The 15,501-nt window shown below is 45.9% G+C and overlaps 1 protein-coding gene across 1 annotated transcript in view; it reads right to left on the bottom strand.

Annotated features, from left to right (window-relative positions):
• The window catches only part of SMYD5 (SMYD family member 5), a 60,533-nt gene extending 48,518 nt beyond the window's left edge, over window positions 1-12,015 (bottom strand). The window contains exons 1-3 of the mRNA XM_082256372.1: window positions 11,859-12,015; window positions 5,563-5,671; window positions 543-682 (exon numbers count right to left, since the gene is read on the bottom strand). Of these exons, the coding sequence (XP_082112498.1) occupies window positions 543-682; window positions 5,563-5,671; window positions 11,859-11,951 (342 nt within the window). The 5' untranslated portion in view covers window positions 11,952-12,015. The remainder of the gene's footprint in view (window positions 1-542; window positions 683-5,562; window positions 5,672-11,858) is intronic.
• Between the last annotated feature and the right edge of the window lie 3,486 nt (window positions 12,016-15,501).

Below are 15,501 nucleotides of genomic sequence, written 5' to 3'. Positions count from 1 at the left end.
AGCTTGTAGGAGGAGGAGGAGTTTTCATTCTCCCCTGACTGTCCTATAAAGTTGCAGGACCCCTGACCCTCTATCTGGACAGTGCCGATTGGCCCTGTGCTGATCACATGCACTCTCAAAAAAAAAAAAAAAAACTTGTACTACACACCAAACTGAGCATGTGCAGCCTGACTCCAAAGGCTCTGTGTTATCAGAGGATGGATTGGGGACAGTGGAAGAAAGGGGGGGGGGGAGAATCAGAGAAGACAGGATCAAACAGCCTTTTTACATAAGGGGAGAGTTGAGACCCCCTTCCGCCACCCGCAGAAGTGATCAAGTAAAAACTCGAATCACTTCTGCTGAAAATGGAATTGCCGGTTGAAAATTTTCATACCGGGGATGATGCCTGCAGGTTCAGGCATCAAAGGGCATAGTAAGGTCACGCTACGGGTGCAACAAATGTCATCCCCTCCCTTCACCACAGGTGACCCCCAGCAAAGTGTGACCCCGGATTAGGGAAGGACGGGTGATAGCGGTTCCCGTCACCTCCTCCTAGTTCTCACCTGGCAATCCGGACACTGCTGGTGGAGTCCGTTCTGTATGGTACAAAGCTCGGGGTACGGAAGGTGGACGTGAGCATTTCCAGACAGTCTCTTGGCGTTTTCCTCCGCCGTCTCCAGAGATCGCAGGCAATGGTCGCAGGCTGCAAAACCAAAGAAATGCCGGTGATTACCGAGTTCTAGGTTACAAATAGAAGAAATTATATTTTTCATAAAAAGTAGTGGAATCTGTGTGGAAGGGAGATAGCGGATGCCTGCTGTGTGCCATTAGGGACCCGTCTTAACCACTCGCTGCAATAATACTGCTGCAGGCTGGCTCGGCTGCGCGAACGGGCACGTCGGTTCCTAGGGGTGTGTGCGTGCCCGCCCCCACTAGGAAGCGGGGATGCCGACCCATGGGGCCACCGGCACCCGCGATCGCTCCCCGTGAAGAGAGAACTCCGGTCAGCCGTTGTAAACACAGCAGACGGTTGTTCTCTCTGAAATGATCACAGAGCTCCTGTCATCCTATTTAGGATCACAGGTCTCTGTGTTGATTCCACAACTACCTCCCCCATACAGTTAGAAAACACCCCCTAGGCTCACACCTAACCCTTTGATCGCCCCTGGTGTTAACCCCTTCCCTGCCAGTGTCATTATTACAGTAACAGTGCATATTTTTAGCACTGATTACTGTAGTAATGTCACTGGTCCCCCCACAAAAGAGTTAAAAATGTCAGTCAGGGGTCCGATCTGTCCACCGCAATGTCGCAGTCCTATCAATAAAAATGACAGAAATCTTTCCCCTAGTTTGTAGACGCAATCAACTTTTGCGCAAACCAATCAAAGTACGCTTATTGGAATTTTTTTTTTTTTTATACCAAAAATATGTAGCTGAAAACAAATTGCCCAAAAAAAAAAATAAGATTTTAAAATTATTTTTTTTTTTTTTGGGGAATGTTATATAGCAGACAGTGAAAAATACATAGCAATACTTGCAATGTACAGAGATCACCCAGAGGGGGGATGGTTTTTATCCCAACAAAAGTGGGAGTTACACTTTAAGCTTTGGCAATAAAACCTGGAAGCCGATTGGTTTCTCTGCAGAATTGTGACACATTTTGCCCTCTCTAGCTTTAGTAAATAAATCCCTGACACTTTGCAGGATCCAAGGACACTAATACAGTGATCGGTGCTTAACCACAACAGCTCTGGAAGATTTTACCCCCCTTAATGACCAGGCCATTTTTTGCTATTCGGCATTGCGTTACTTTAACGAAAAATTGCGCGGTCGTGTGATGCTGTACCATAATAAAATTGATGTCCCCCCCCCCCAAAATAGAGATTTATTTTGGTGGTATTTGATCACCTGTGGGATTTTTAGATTTTGCGCTATAAAGAACGACAATTAAAAATCTATTTTTTTTTTCATCCTTTCGGGCCAATTTGTATTCTGCTACATATTTTTGGTAAAAGAATCCCAATAAGCGTATTTTTATTGGTTTGCACAAAAGTTATCAGGTCTACAAACCAGGGGAAAGATTTTTGTCATTTATTATTATTATTTTTTTTTTTTACTAGTAATGGCAGCGATCTGCGATTTGTAGCAGGACTGCGACATTGCGGCGGACAGATCGGACCCCTAACTGACATTTTTGACACTTTTGGGGGGACCAGTGACATTACTACAGTAATCAGCGCTAAAAATATACACTGTTACTGTAATAATGACACCGGCAGGGAAGAGGTTAACCTAGGGACGATGAAAGGGTTAATTGTGAGCCTAGGGGGGTGCTTTCTAACTGTATGGGGAGGGGCTTGTGAAATGACCACAGAGACCTGTGTTCCTATATCGAAGGATCACAGACACTCTGATCATTTCATAGAGAACAACGGTTAGCTGTGTTTAAAACCGCTGACCGTCCTCTTCTCTCAGCGGGGAGCTCGGTGCAATAGGTGCCGCCGATCCCGTGGATTGGCATCCCCGCTGCCTATTGGGGGCGGGTGCGCGCTGGCGCGCTCGCCCCTAGGAGTGCTCCCGCGGATCGCCTTACAGGTACGGCGATTCGCGCAGCCACAGTGTGTCTATATAAAATATATAGAATATGAGAGATAGATATATATATATATATATATATATACACATACACATACAGTGGGTACGGAAAGTATTCAGACCCTCTTAAATTTTTCACTCTTTGTTATATTGCAGCCATTTGCTAAAATCATTTAGGTTCATTCTTCTTCCTCATGAATGTACACATAGCACCCCATACTGACAGAAAAACACAGAATTGTTGACATTGTTGCAGATTTATTAAAAAAGAAAAACTGAAATATCACATGGTCCTAAGTATTCAGACCCTTTGCTCAGTATTTAGTAGAAGCCCCCTTTTGATCTAATACAGCCAGGAGTCTTTTTGGGAAAGATGCAACAAGTCTTTCACACCTGGATTTGGGGATCCTCTGCCATTCCTCCTTGCAGATCCTCTCCAGTTCTGTCAGGTTGGATGGTAAACGTTGGTGGACAGCCATTTTTAGGTCTCTCCAGAGATGCTCAATTGGGTTTAAGTCAGGGCTCTGGCTGGGCCATTCAAGAACAGTCACGGAGTTGTTGTGAAGCCACTCCTTCGTTATTTTAGCTGTGTGCTTAGGGTCATTGTCTTGTTGGAAGGTAAACCTTCGGCCCAGTCTGAGGTCCAGAGCACTCTGGAGAAGGTTTTTGTCCAGGATATCCCTGTACTTGGCCGCATTCATCTTTCCCTCGATTGCAACCAGTCGTCCTGTCCCTGCAGCTGAAAAACACCCCCACAGCATGATGCTGCCACCACCATGCTTCACTGTTGGGACTGTATTGGACAGGTGATGAGCAGTGCCTGCTTTTCTCCACACATACCGCTTAGAATTAAGGCCAAAAAGTTCTATTTTGGTCTCATCAGACCAGAGAATCTTATTTCTCACCATCTTGGAGTCCTTCAGGTGTTTTTTAGTAAACTCCATGCGGGCTTTCATGTGTCTTACACTGAGCAGAGGCTTCCATCGGGCCACTCTGCCATAAAGCCCCAACTGGTGGAGGGCTGCAGTGATGGTTGACTTTCTACAACTTTCTCCCATCTCCTGACTGCATCTCTGGAGCTCAGCCACAGTGATCTTTGGGTTCTTCTTTACCTCTCTCACCAAGGCTCTTCTCCCCCGATAGCTCAGTTTGGCCGGACGGCCAGCTCTAGGAAGGGTTCTGGTCGTCCCAAACGTCTTCCATTTGAGGATTATGGAGGCCACTGTGCTCTTAGGAACCTTAAGTGCAGCAGAAATCTTTTTGTAACCTTGGCCAGATCTGTGCCTTGCCACAATTCTGTCTCTGAGCTCTTCAGGCAGTTCCTTTGACCTCATGATTCTCATTTGCTCTGACATGCATTGTGATCTGGAAGGTCTTATATAGACAGGTGTGTGGCTTTCCTAATCAAGTCCAATCAGTATAATCAAACACAGCTGGACTCAAATGAAGGTGTAGAACCATCTCAAGGATGATCAGAAGAAATGGAAAGCACCTGAGTTAAATATATGAGTGTCACAGCAAAGGGTCTGAATACTTAGGACCATGTGATATTTCAGTTTTTCTTTTTTAATAAATCTGCAACAACGTCAACAATTCTGTGTTTTTCTGTCAGTATGGGGTGCTATGTGTACATTCATGAGGAAGAAGAATGAACTTAAAATGATTTTAGCAAATGGCTGCAATATAACAAAGAGTGAAAAACTTAAGGGGGTCTGAATACTTTCCATACCCACTGTAGATAGCTAGATATAGAGATAGCTAGATATAGGATTTTTTTTTTTTTTTTTCGGCGGGTGGTCGGCAAGTGGTTAAAATGGAGTTCCACCCTAATTTAATACTTACCTCCATCTTCTCGCTCCGGGTCACCTGAAAAAGAAATGGATAATTGCATATTTTTTTTTTTTTTTAACTTACCTCGTAGCGAAGAAAATATACTCACCTTACTTCCTCCTTCCTCGGCCGCGGCCCGTTGTCACTTCCTGGCTCTGCAATGATTCCTGGGAGCTGAACGTCATCGCTCCCAGGAATCATTGCGCCTGCACCGGCCCCGACGTCAGTTCCGGGGCGCGCGCGTCATCCCCTTCTAAACAGCTTCTGGGCATACCCAGAAGCTGTGGAGGGATGACGCGCGCACACCGGAAGTGACGTCGGGGCAGAGCATCGTGGGACCGAAGGCGGCGGAAGACGATGCCGAAGGCGATCTCGCTGGCTTCAAGCTGCCCACATCTGAGATGGCAGCGCTGGACAAGATGTTTTCAAGGTAAGTATTTGTCCCAACAGGTAAGTGCAACCCGGGACAGATCAGAGGCTAGTCATTGTGGAATGTACTAGCCCTGACTGTCCCGGGGGGTATTTAAAAAAAAAAAAAAAAAATCCAGGGTGGAACTCCGCTTTAAGAAGAAAAAAAACAAAAACAAAAAAAACAAAAGACAAAAACATGAGACTTTACAATCACTTCAATCGATTGTCTGCCAGAAAGAATGTGTGCCTTTCCAGAAGGTGAACATGCCCACCGTGGCTTTTAGGTTGAGTCCCAAATAGGCTTCCCTAAAGACATGAGTTTTCAGGGATTAAGTAACAAGGGTGGACAGAGTAGGGAATAACCAGACAGTTTGAGGTAAGGAGTTCCAGAGGATGAGAGTGACTCTGGGTAAGTCCTGGAGGTGAGCATAAGCAGACGCTGGGGAGCAGGCGGTCTTAAAGGAGCAATGGTTTTGGTAATGATTTGAGACGAAGATATGGATTACACTGTATGAGAACAATGCAGAGTGAACAGGACAGCTCTGACTTTCTGGCAGGATCAGCAGGTATTTGCAAATAACAAAACACTTTCAGACAGAGCAAAAAAAGTTCATAGTTCAGGCTTTGAACACACTATAATTGCTTCCTATGAGCAACAGTGAAAAAAAAAAAAAAAAAAAAATTTTACAGATTAACCTCAACATCCACTCCCAACAGCAGACCGATCGTCCTGCAGGTCAGTCTCACCTCTGTAGCGGTACAGGGCGTTCCACTGGAACTGGGAAGACACCAGAGGCCTCTCCTGGAAGATGGTCTCTCCTTTCCGGATGGTGCGAGTAGCAAACAGCCCCTTCCCCTGTGTGGAGACAAGATCAAAATGTTGGTGTGGCCTCAAATTCCATCTAAAGCCTCGTTCACACGGGGCTTATCCATAATCCAGAACTGGGATCCCAATTACCAGTAAAGTGAGACAGATTGCCCTTCACAAGGATCTATGCCAGGGGTCTTAAAACTATGGCCCTCCAGTTCAGGAACTACAATTCCCATCATGCCTAGTCATGTCTGAGTGTCAGAGTTTCACAATGCCTCATGTGTAGTTCCACAACAGCTGGGGGGCCGTAGTCCGTAAAAACAGATAAGAAGTATAAGCCCTGATGAAAGGGGAGCCTCCTGAAACATGTTGGTTGCCATTGTTCTTCCCATTGGCTACCAACGTTGTACATCACTAAACAACAAAGTATTATGGACATTTAAAAGTGGTTCTAAAGCTTCAAAAAGGTTTTTCACCTTAATATGCATCAAGGTAAAAAACCTTGAAGCTTTAGAACCACTTTAAACGTCCATAACGGAATTGAGATATTCATGTAAAATCAAGAGAGCCAAACAAGTCCATAATTCAGGTATCGGGATCGCCATTACAAGTAAAGCAGGGGTGTCAAACTCAATTTCTTCTCGGGCCGCATCAGCATTATAAAGTACCATCAAAGGGCCGGTTGAATCTTTAAGAGTAGATAAATATATGGTAAAACAGTGGTATGTCCACTCCAGTAGACGTCCAATGATGAAACGCTTGCGTCAAACGTCACTTCCGGTCTGCAGTCGTCCGTGGTTGGAACGCTCCCCGGCGCTGCAAATTGCACTCTGAATCGATCGGCTACTACTTCGCTGATACAAATCTGGGAGTTTGCTACGGACCCCTCTTGTGGATATCCCTACAGCAACTATTGGTATCTCCGTTTATAGGGTGAGTGCGACCCCTAGTGGAAAATCGGAATACAAGCACGAGGTTTTATCACAACCACTTTTCACCCATTTTTCAAGCACAGCTGTCTTTGAGCTATTTTATTCAACTTTTTACCAATAATTATTGATTTTATTACTATTATTATATTATGTCACTTCACATTAAATACTTTCACCTGCATTTTGTGTTTTTTTTTAACATATCAAGTTTACCTGCACAGTTTTATTGATTCAATACACTTTTGCACTGGCACTTTATTTTGCACATTTTTATAGAGTGACACTCCATGGTCTGGACATACCACTGTTTTACCATATATTTATCAGGTAGCGCCGATTCCAACTACTCCCCCTTTTTTTACAATACTTGACCCCTAATTCTTAGGGGTTGGTTGGTGGCTGCTTCCTACTTTTTAAATAATACTCTCTGGATTAATCCATAGCGCTGGTCCCCTCCTATTTACTTCATTTAAGAGTAGATGTCCAGAGTACCCCACCTCTTCTTACATCAGATGTCAAGAGCCTTCCCCACCATCAGAAGTCAAGGAGTTGCCCACCTTCCCTTACATCACAGTACACCCCCCTACCTTGTGCTGCCGCTGGGAAGAAGCTGGGGTCGTTGATGGGAAGCAGAAAGTGCGGGGTCTAGAGGAGGACCAAAGGAGGGCTGGAACTCTTACAGCCGCAGGAGAGGTGCAAGGGCCAGGAGAGCCGGATTTGGCCCACGGGCCTTGTGTTTGACACATGTGAAGTAAAGTGAAAGACGGTCCTTCAGAAGGTTCTATATGGCTTGTGAACCTTTAATTATTATTAGGGAGCAGCTTGAGTTTATGTAACAAAGACAGAGTCTACTTCACTCTTTGGAAGAGCTTGCCCTTGTTGCATGTTGTCTATTACATTCACCTGAAGCCTATTTATCTCCCCTGATGGACTAATCCATTCACTGACTTATGGACCATACTATTGGCACTTTTCCACTGCAAGTACCGGCTTGGCTCTACTCTGCCCTGCTTGGCCCGGTTTGCTTTTCCATTGCATGGTACGGTGTTGGAACGGTTCGGTACGGTAGAGTATAGGTTTGCTTTTCCACTAAAGTAGTACTAAAGTTAAGAGGGTGGGATAACAACGGGGTGGGTGGGATTCTCTGACCAATCAGTGGCTAGTAGTGACTGCATGCAAAGGATTGTGGGATATGGTACGGGGTATGGTACCTCTTGGAACCACAATCGAGGTGGTACTGTTTTTGAGAGCCGTACCGTTCGGTTCCATGCAGTGGAAAAGCACCACCGTACCGAAAGGTTCCTACACCGTACCATGCGGTACCAGCAGTGGAAAAGCACAAAAGCGAGCCGAACCGTTCGGTTCCATGCAGTGGAAAAGCGCCGTATATGGTTATATTTTGAGGATTCTTTACTGCTATGTGTGTATTTCACCTTGAGCGCCAATTTTTTATCCTCAAGCTCGTTTGTGTGGAATTGGGTTGCCTCATAGCTGACATTAGAAGGGGGCAGGAAAGCTCCTGAAATTGTTGTCTGAATATGGCCACATGGCCATAGTGGGTCAATGCTCAGGCCATAGTGACCCGATGTCACTGATCTGGATCCTACTTCTGTCAACCAAAAGGAGCGTAGTAAAATCTATAGGACTAGAGTTATCCTCACAAAGTAGAGGGCCACCCCAACTGAGATGTCCCCATCAAATCAAAGAATAGGAGCCCCAAACAATCGTCTCAAAATTCCATAATCCCGGAACTGGGATCTCCATCACCAGGAAAAGTCAGATTGCCCTTTAGGAGGTCTATTTAAAAGGAAATCAGATAGGAAGCCTACGCCCTTGATGAAGAGGGATCTATTGGTGCCCGAAACATGTCGGCAAATGTTGTTCTTCCTGTTAATAAAGGATTATGGATATCTGAGATGATCATTTGGCGTGCTAGTCATTGATTTTACACTTGCCTCCAATATGGCCGACTTCTCGGGATGAGCTTGTGTTTGTTTGGAACAGGGTTAGGTTCTGAAGCCGAAAGTCAGGTGCCGTTCCTGGTCCATTGAGTTGTGAATGGGAGAAACGGTCAGGGATGGTCCTGAAATTACTGACCTAATATGACTACATGCTCATAGCGGGTCCATGTGGCGACCATATCGGGTCAATGTCATTGACTAGAATCTTACTCCAGCTAACCAAAGATGGTAGCCAAACTACATTATTTTGGCTTCTCAAGCACACAAGTGGGGGGGGGGGGGGGGGTGGTGTCACCAAAATTAAAGAGGCCCACATTATATCAGGCACAGACATCTCAAAAGTCCATAAATACACAACTGTAATCTCCATCACCAGTAATAGCGAGACAGATTTCCTTCAAGGAGGGTTCTTCAGAGTCCATTTAAGAAAACCTAATATGAAGCCTAAGCCCTGATGAAGAGGGATCCACTGCCCCCTGAAACAGGTTGGCTGCCATTGTTCTTCTTGTTATGTTACTTGATGAAGAGGGAGGGATACACTGGTCCCCCGAAAAACGTTGGCTGCCATTGTTCTTCCTATTGTCACATTACTGGATGAAGGGATGTCCACTAGCCCTAAAACAGGTTGGCTGCCATTGTTCTTCCTGTTGTCACGTTACTGGATGAAGGGGGATCCACTGGCCCCAAAACAGGTTGGTTGCCATTGTTCTTCCTATTGTCACGTTACTGGATGAAGGGGGGTCCACTGGCTGTGAAACAGGTTGGCTGTCATTGTTCTGCCTGTTTTCATATCACTTGAAGGGGATCCATTGTCCCCGAAATACGTTAGCTGCCATTGTTCATCCTGTTATGTTACTTGATGAAGGGAGATCCACTGGCTGCAAAACAGGTTGGTTGCCATTGTTCTTCCTATTGTCACGTTACTGGATGAAGAGGGGTCCACTAGCCCTAAAAACAGGTTGGCTGCCATTGTTCTTTCTGTTGTCGTATCACTTGATGAAGGGGATCCAATGGCCCCCAAAGTACGTTGGCTGCCATTGTTCATCCTGTTGTCACGTTACTGGATGAAGGGGGATCCACTGGCCCCAAAACAGGTTGGTTGCCATTTTTCTTCCTATTGTCACGTTACTCGATGAAGAGGGGTCCACTAGCCCTAAAACAGGTTGGCTGCCATTGTTCTTCCTGTTGTCATATCACTTGATGAAGGGGATCCAATGGCCCCCGAAGTACGTTGGCTGCCATTGTTCATCCAGTAACGTGACAACAGGCAGAACAATGGCAGCCAATGTATTTCGGGGGCCAATGGATCCCCTTCAAGTGATATGACAACAGGCAGATCAATGGCAGCCAACCTGTTTCATGGCCAGTGGATCCCCCTTCTTCCTGTTGTCACATTACTGGATGAAGGGGGATCCACTGGCCCCAAAACAGGTTGGTTGCCATTGTTCTTCCTATTGTCACATTACTGGATGAAGGGGGGTCCACTGGCCGTGAAACAGGTTGGCTGCCATTGTTCTGCCTGTTGTCACGTTACTGGATGAAGGGGGATCCACTGGCCCCAAAACAGGTTGGTTGCCATTGTTCTTCCTGTTGTCACGTTACTGGATGAAGAGGGGTCCACTAGCCCTAAAACAGGTTGGCTGCCATTGTTCTTCCTGTTGTCATATCACTTGATGAAGGGGATCCAATGGCCCCCGAATATGTTGGCTGCCATTGTTCATCCAGTAACGTGACAACAGGCAGAACAATGGCAGCCAACATACTTCGGGGGCCATTGGATCCCCTTCATCAAGTGATATGACAACAGGAAGAACAATGGCAGCCAACCTGTTTTAGGGCTAGTGGACCCCTCTTCATCCAGTAACGTGACAACAGGAAGAACAATGGCAGCCAACCTGTTTCACGGCCAGTGGATCCCCCTTCTTCCTGTTGTCACATTACTGGATGAAGGGGGATCCACTGGCCGTGAAACAGGTTGGCTGCCATTGTTCTTCCTGTTGTCATGTTACTTGATGAAGGGGATCCAATGGCCCCCGAAGTACGTTGGCTGCCATTGTTCATCCAGTAACGTGACAACAGGAAGAACAATGGCAGCTAACATATTTCGGGGACAATGGATCCCCTTCATCAAGTGATATGACAACATTCAGATCAATGGCAGCCAACCTGTTTCACGGCCAGTGGATCCCCCTTCTTCCTGTTGTCACGTTACTGGATGAAGGGGGATCCACTGGCCGTGAAACAGGTTGGCTGCCATTGTTCTTCCTGTTGTCATATCACTTGATGAAGGGGATCCATTGTCCCCGAAATACGTTAGCTGCCATTGTTCATCCTGTTGTCACGTTACTTGGTGAAGGGAGATCCACTGGCTGCAAGACAGGTTGGCTGCCATTGTTCTTTCTGTTGTCATATCACTTGATGAAGGGGATCCAATGGTACGTTGGCTGCCATTGTTCATCCAGTAACGTGACAAAAGGAAGAACAATGGCAGCCAACGTATTTCGGGGCCAATGGATCCCCTTCAAGTGATATGACAACAGGAAGAACAATGGCAGCCAACCTGTTTCACGGCCAGTGGATCCCCCTTCTTCCTGTTGTGACATTACTGGATGAAGGGGGGATCCGCTGGCCGTTACCATCAATAAAGCTTTATGGACACCTAAGACGATGGCTGGATTCTTTGATTTTACTCCAATATGGCCGACTACAAGAGAAGATCTTACCTTTCTTTGGAATGGACCTGAACCTGGAAGTCAGGGGTCATTCCTGGTCCATGCAGCTGCGGCTGGGAGATTACAAAGGGGGCGGGGGAAGGCTTTGTGACATCATCAACCAAATATAGTCATCAGTGCAGCGTATTGGTACGAGCTGGACCAATAGGAAAGGATGGATTCCCCTCGGTCATTGCGTCGGGCCTGCGGTTGGCGGCGTGGTGGGAAGGGCAGCAGGTGGGAATGCCCCACCCCCAATTGTGTGCGTTAGCGCACTGCCACATTCATCGAGCAGCCAATTAGAATGAAGGAAATGTTCCAGCACAAGGAACGTTGTGATTGGGCGATAATCCTCAGCCGGCGGGCGCTGCGTTCTCCTCCCACCTACAAGGCGTAGAATACGCCCCACAGAGGGAGCCAATCAGGGCGAGACGCCTTGGGATTTTCTGAATGCAGGAGCCACACTGGGGAAATTACTCTTTACACCCCCCAAACCCAGCACCCTGATTGGTCAGGAGGACACCCAATCAGTGTCATATTTCATCTTCTGTAAGGATAGAGGATCCCTCCTATATAGGCGGATACACGGGGCTCCGGATACAGAGGACTTCCATCCCCCTCTCCTTACCTTGCCGCTGCCGATATGCCGGACCTCCACCGTCCGCTGGGCCGCCTTCGGTACCGCACACCGCCAGAACATGTCAGCCATGGAGGCCGCCATGATGGGAGGGAGGAGCCTGAGCCTTCAGAGGCCGTAACACGTCACCGAGCTCCTCCCCGCCAAACACTTCTATCACGTTCCTGGCCACTCCCCCCAGCCATTGTTACACCGCCCACTGCTCGCCCGTTCTACTTTCTAGTTCGCTGCTGGCCACGCCCTTGCCATGTTCTACCGCCCACTGCTCGTGCGGCTGTTTGTCATATGCTAGCCACGCCTCCGGCCGTTGTCCTACTGCCCACCCAAAGCTCGCCTTGCTTCTTCTGACCACTCCCCCCCTCAGAGTTCTAGCGACCGCTCCACGCCCCCCCCCCCCCAGGCAGAGGCTGGCCACGCCCTATGTTCTTTCTCCACACATTCTGCGTTGCGTCTAGTCCGTTGCTGGCCACGCCCCCTCAGTGTTCTAGCGATCGCTCCACGCCCACCAGGCAGAGGCTGGCCACGCCCTATGTTCTTTCTCCTCGCATTCTGCGTTGCGTCTAATCAGTTGATGGCCACGCCCACTCAGTGTCCTAGGGATAGCTCCACGCCCACCAGGCAAAGGCTGGCCACGCCCTATGTTCTTTCTGCTCACAACTTGCTTTGTGTCTAGCGAAGTCCGTTGCTGGCCACGCCCCCTCAGTGTTCTAGGGAACGCTCCACGCCCACCAGGCAGAGACTGGCCACGCCCTATGTTCTTTCTGCACATATGCAGCTATCGTCTACCGTTGCTGGCCACGCCCCCTCAGTGTTCTAGAGACGGCTCCACGCCCGCCAGGCAGAGGCTGGCCACGCCCTATATTCTTCTAGGCAGGATCCTCTGGCACTATTGGAAGGAAGGATAGCCCAACTTCTGAGGCTAAATGGGGACCACCCATGCTACTTCCTTCTTAACCACTTTAGCTGGTTATTTGGCTGCTCAAAGACCAGACCCCTTTTTTCAACTTGGCACTGCTTGACTTTAACTGACAATTGTGCGGTCGTGCAACGCTGTACCCAAACGAAATTGACGTCCTTTTTTTCCCCCCACAAACAGAGATTTCTTTTGCTGGTATTTCATCACCTCTGCGCTTTTTATTTTTTTGCGATATTAATATAAAGAGAGCGAAACTTTTGCGAAAAAATGACATTTTCAACTTTGTCTTTTAAAAAAATATTCAATATACTCAATTTATGTCATATATTTTGGCCAAAATGTATTTAGCTACATGTCTTTGACAAAAAAAAATCTCAATGAGCGTATTTTTATTGGTTTGCGCAAAAGTTATAGCGTCTACAAACTATGGTGTAAATGCTGGAATTTACGCAGCTTCTGACTGCCTATCTCATTTCATGAAGTGCTAAAATGGGGGGGTTGTCCAACCCCCCCCCCCCCCAAACTACCACTTTTTGGAAAGTAGATATCCTAAGTCCTGAGAGGCATGTTGAGCTCATTGAATATTTCATTTTTTTGTCACAGGTGTTTGAAAAATGACTAAAAAAAAAATAATTTTTTTTTTTTACACAAAGTTGTCATTGAAATGATATATTGCTCACACATGCCATGGGTATATGTGTAATTACACCCCAAAATATATTCTGCTGCTTCTCCTGAGTACAGGGATATGCCATGTGTGAGACTTTTTTGCAGTATAGGACCCCGAAAACCAATCACCACCTTCAGGCTTTCCAAGTGCGTAAATTGTTGATTTCACTCCTGACTACCTATCACAGTTTCGGAGGCCATGAAATGCCAAGACAGCACAACCCCCCCACCCCCCCCCCCCCAAATGACCCCTTTTCGGAAAGTAGACACCCTAAGCTATTTGCAGAGAGGCATGTTTAGTGTTTTGCAGATCTCACTTTTTGTCACAAAGTTTTGGAAATTGATAAAAAGAGGGAAAAAAAATGCATTTTCCTGTTTTTTCTTCATTTTCCCAAAAAAAAAAAAAAGAATGAGAGCTGCAAAATTCTCGCCATGCCTCTCAGCAAATAGCTTGGAGTGTCTACTTTGCAAAATGGGGTAATTTGTGCCATGTTGGCATTTCATGGCTTTCAAAATTGTGATAGGTAGTAAGGAGTGAAATCAACAATTTACGCCCTTAGAAAGCCTGAAGGTGGGGATTGGTTTTCGGGGTTGTGTACGCTGCTAGACTGCCAAAAAGTCTCACACATGGGGTATCCCTGTACTCAGGAGAAGCAGCAGAATGTATTTTGGGGTGTCATTCCACATATACCCATGGCATGTGTGAGCAATAATTCATTTAGCGACAACTTTGTGTAAAAAAAAAAAAAAAAAATAATAATTTTCCCCAAACTTGTGGCAAAATATAAACTATTCCTTGGACTCACCATGCCTCTCAGCAAATAGCTTGGGGTGTCTACTTTGCAAAATGGGGTAATTTGGGGGGGGTTTTGTGCTATCTTGAAATTTCAGGGCCTCTAAAACTGTGGCAGGTAGTGCAGAGGTAAAATAAGCAATTTACGCCATTAGAAAACCTGAAGGTGGTGATTGGATTTCGGGGTCCCGTACACAGCTAGGCTCCCAAAAAGTATCACACATGTGGTATCCCTGTACTCAGGAGAAGCAGCAGAATGTATTTCGGGGTGTCATTTCACATATACCCATGTCATGTGTGAGCAATATATCATTTAGTGACAACTTTGTGTAAAAAACAAAACAAAAAAAAAAACAAATTGTCACCTTCCCGAAACTTAGGGCAAAATATAAAATACTCCATGGACTCAATATGCCTCTCAGCAAATAGCTTTGGGTGTCTACTTTTCAAAAAGGGGTCATTTGGGGGGTGTTTGAACTGTCCCGGCATTTTATGCTCAATCTTAGCCACACATCACCCACTCTTCTAACCACTTGAAGACCAAGCCTTTTCTGTGACTTTTTGTTTACATGAAAAAATATATTTTTTTTTTTACTAGAAAATTACTTTGAACCCCCAAACATTATATATTTCTTTAAAGCAGAGGCCCTACAGAACAAAATGGTGGATGTTGCAATTTTTTTTTTGTCACAAAGTATTTGCGCACAGATTTTCCAAACGCAATTTCTGCGAAAAAAAATAATTTTTTTTTAAATTGAATGCACAAATACACTATATAATTCCAAATTGTTTGGTAAAATTTAAAAGATGATCTTATGCCGAGTACATGGACACCAAACATGACATGCTTTAAAAATTGCACACGCCTGTGCAGTGGCAACAAACTACGTACATTTTTGAAAGTCTTTACAGGTTACCACTTTAGACTTACACAGGAGGTCTACTGCAAGAATTACCACCCTGGCGTTTGCGGTGATACCTCACATGCATGGTACAATTGCGGCTTACATATGACACTAGACCAACGCTTGCGTGCGCCTTTGCACTCAAGCAAAGAACAGGGGGGGCTTTTTTTTTTTTATTTATTTTGCTTTTTTATGTTATTTTGACACCTTACCTTTCATTTTTTTTTTTTTTTTTTAATCATTTTTATTGTTATCACGGTGAATTTAAATATCCCCCTATGATAGCATTCTGTAGTGACAGGTACTCTTTTTTTAAAAAAATTGGGGTCTTTTAGACTCTAGATCTCTCCT

Source organism: Pelophylax lessonae (genome assembly GCF_965119305.1).
Source record: "Pelophylax lessonae genome assembly, chromosome: 1".
Lineage (NCBI taxonomy): Eukaryota > Metazoa > Chordata > Amphibia > Anura > Ranidae > Pelophylax > Pelophylax lessonae.
The sequence above is the reverse complement of the archived record's forward strand: the minus strand, read 5'-3'. Positions and strand labels throughout refer to the sequence as shown.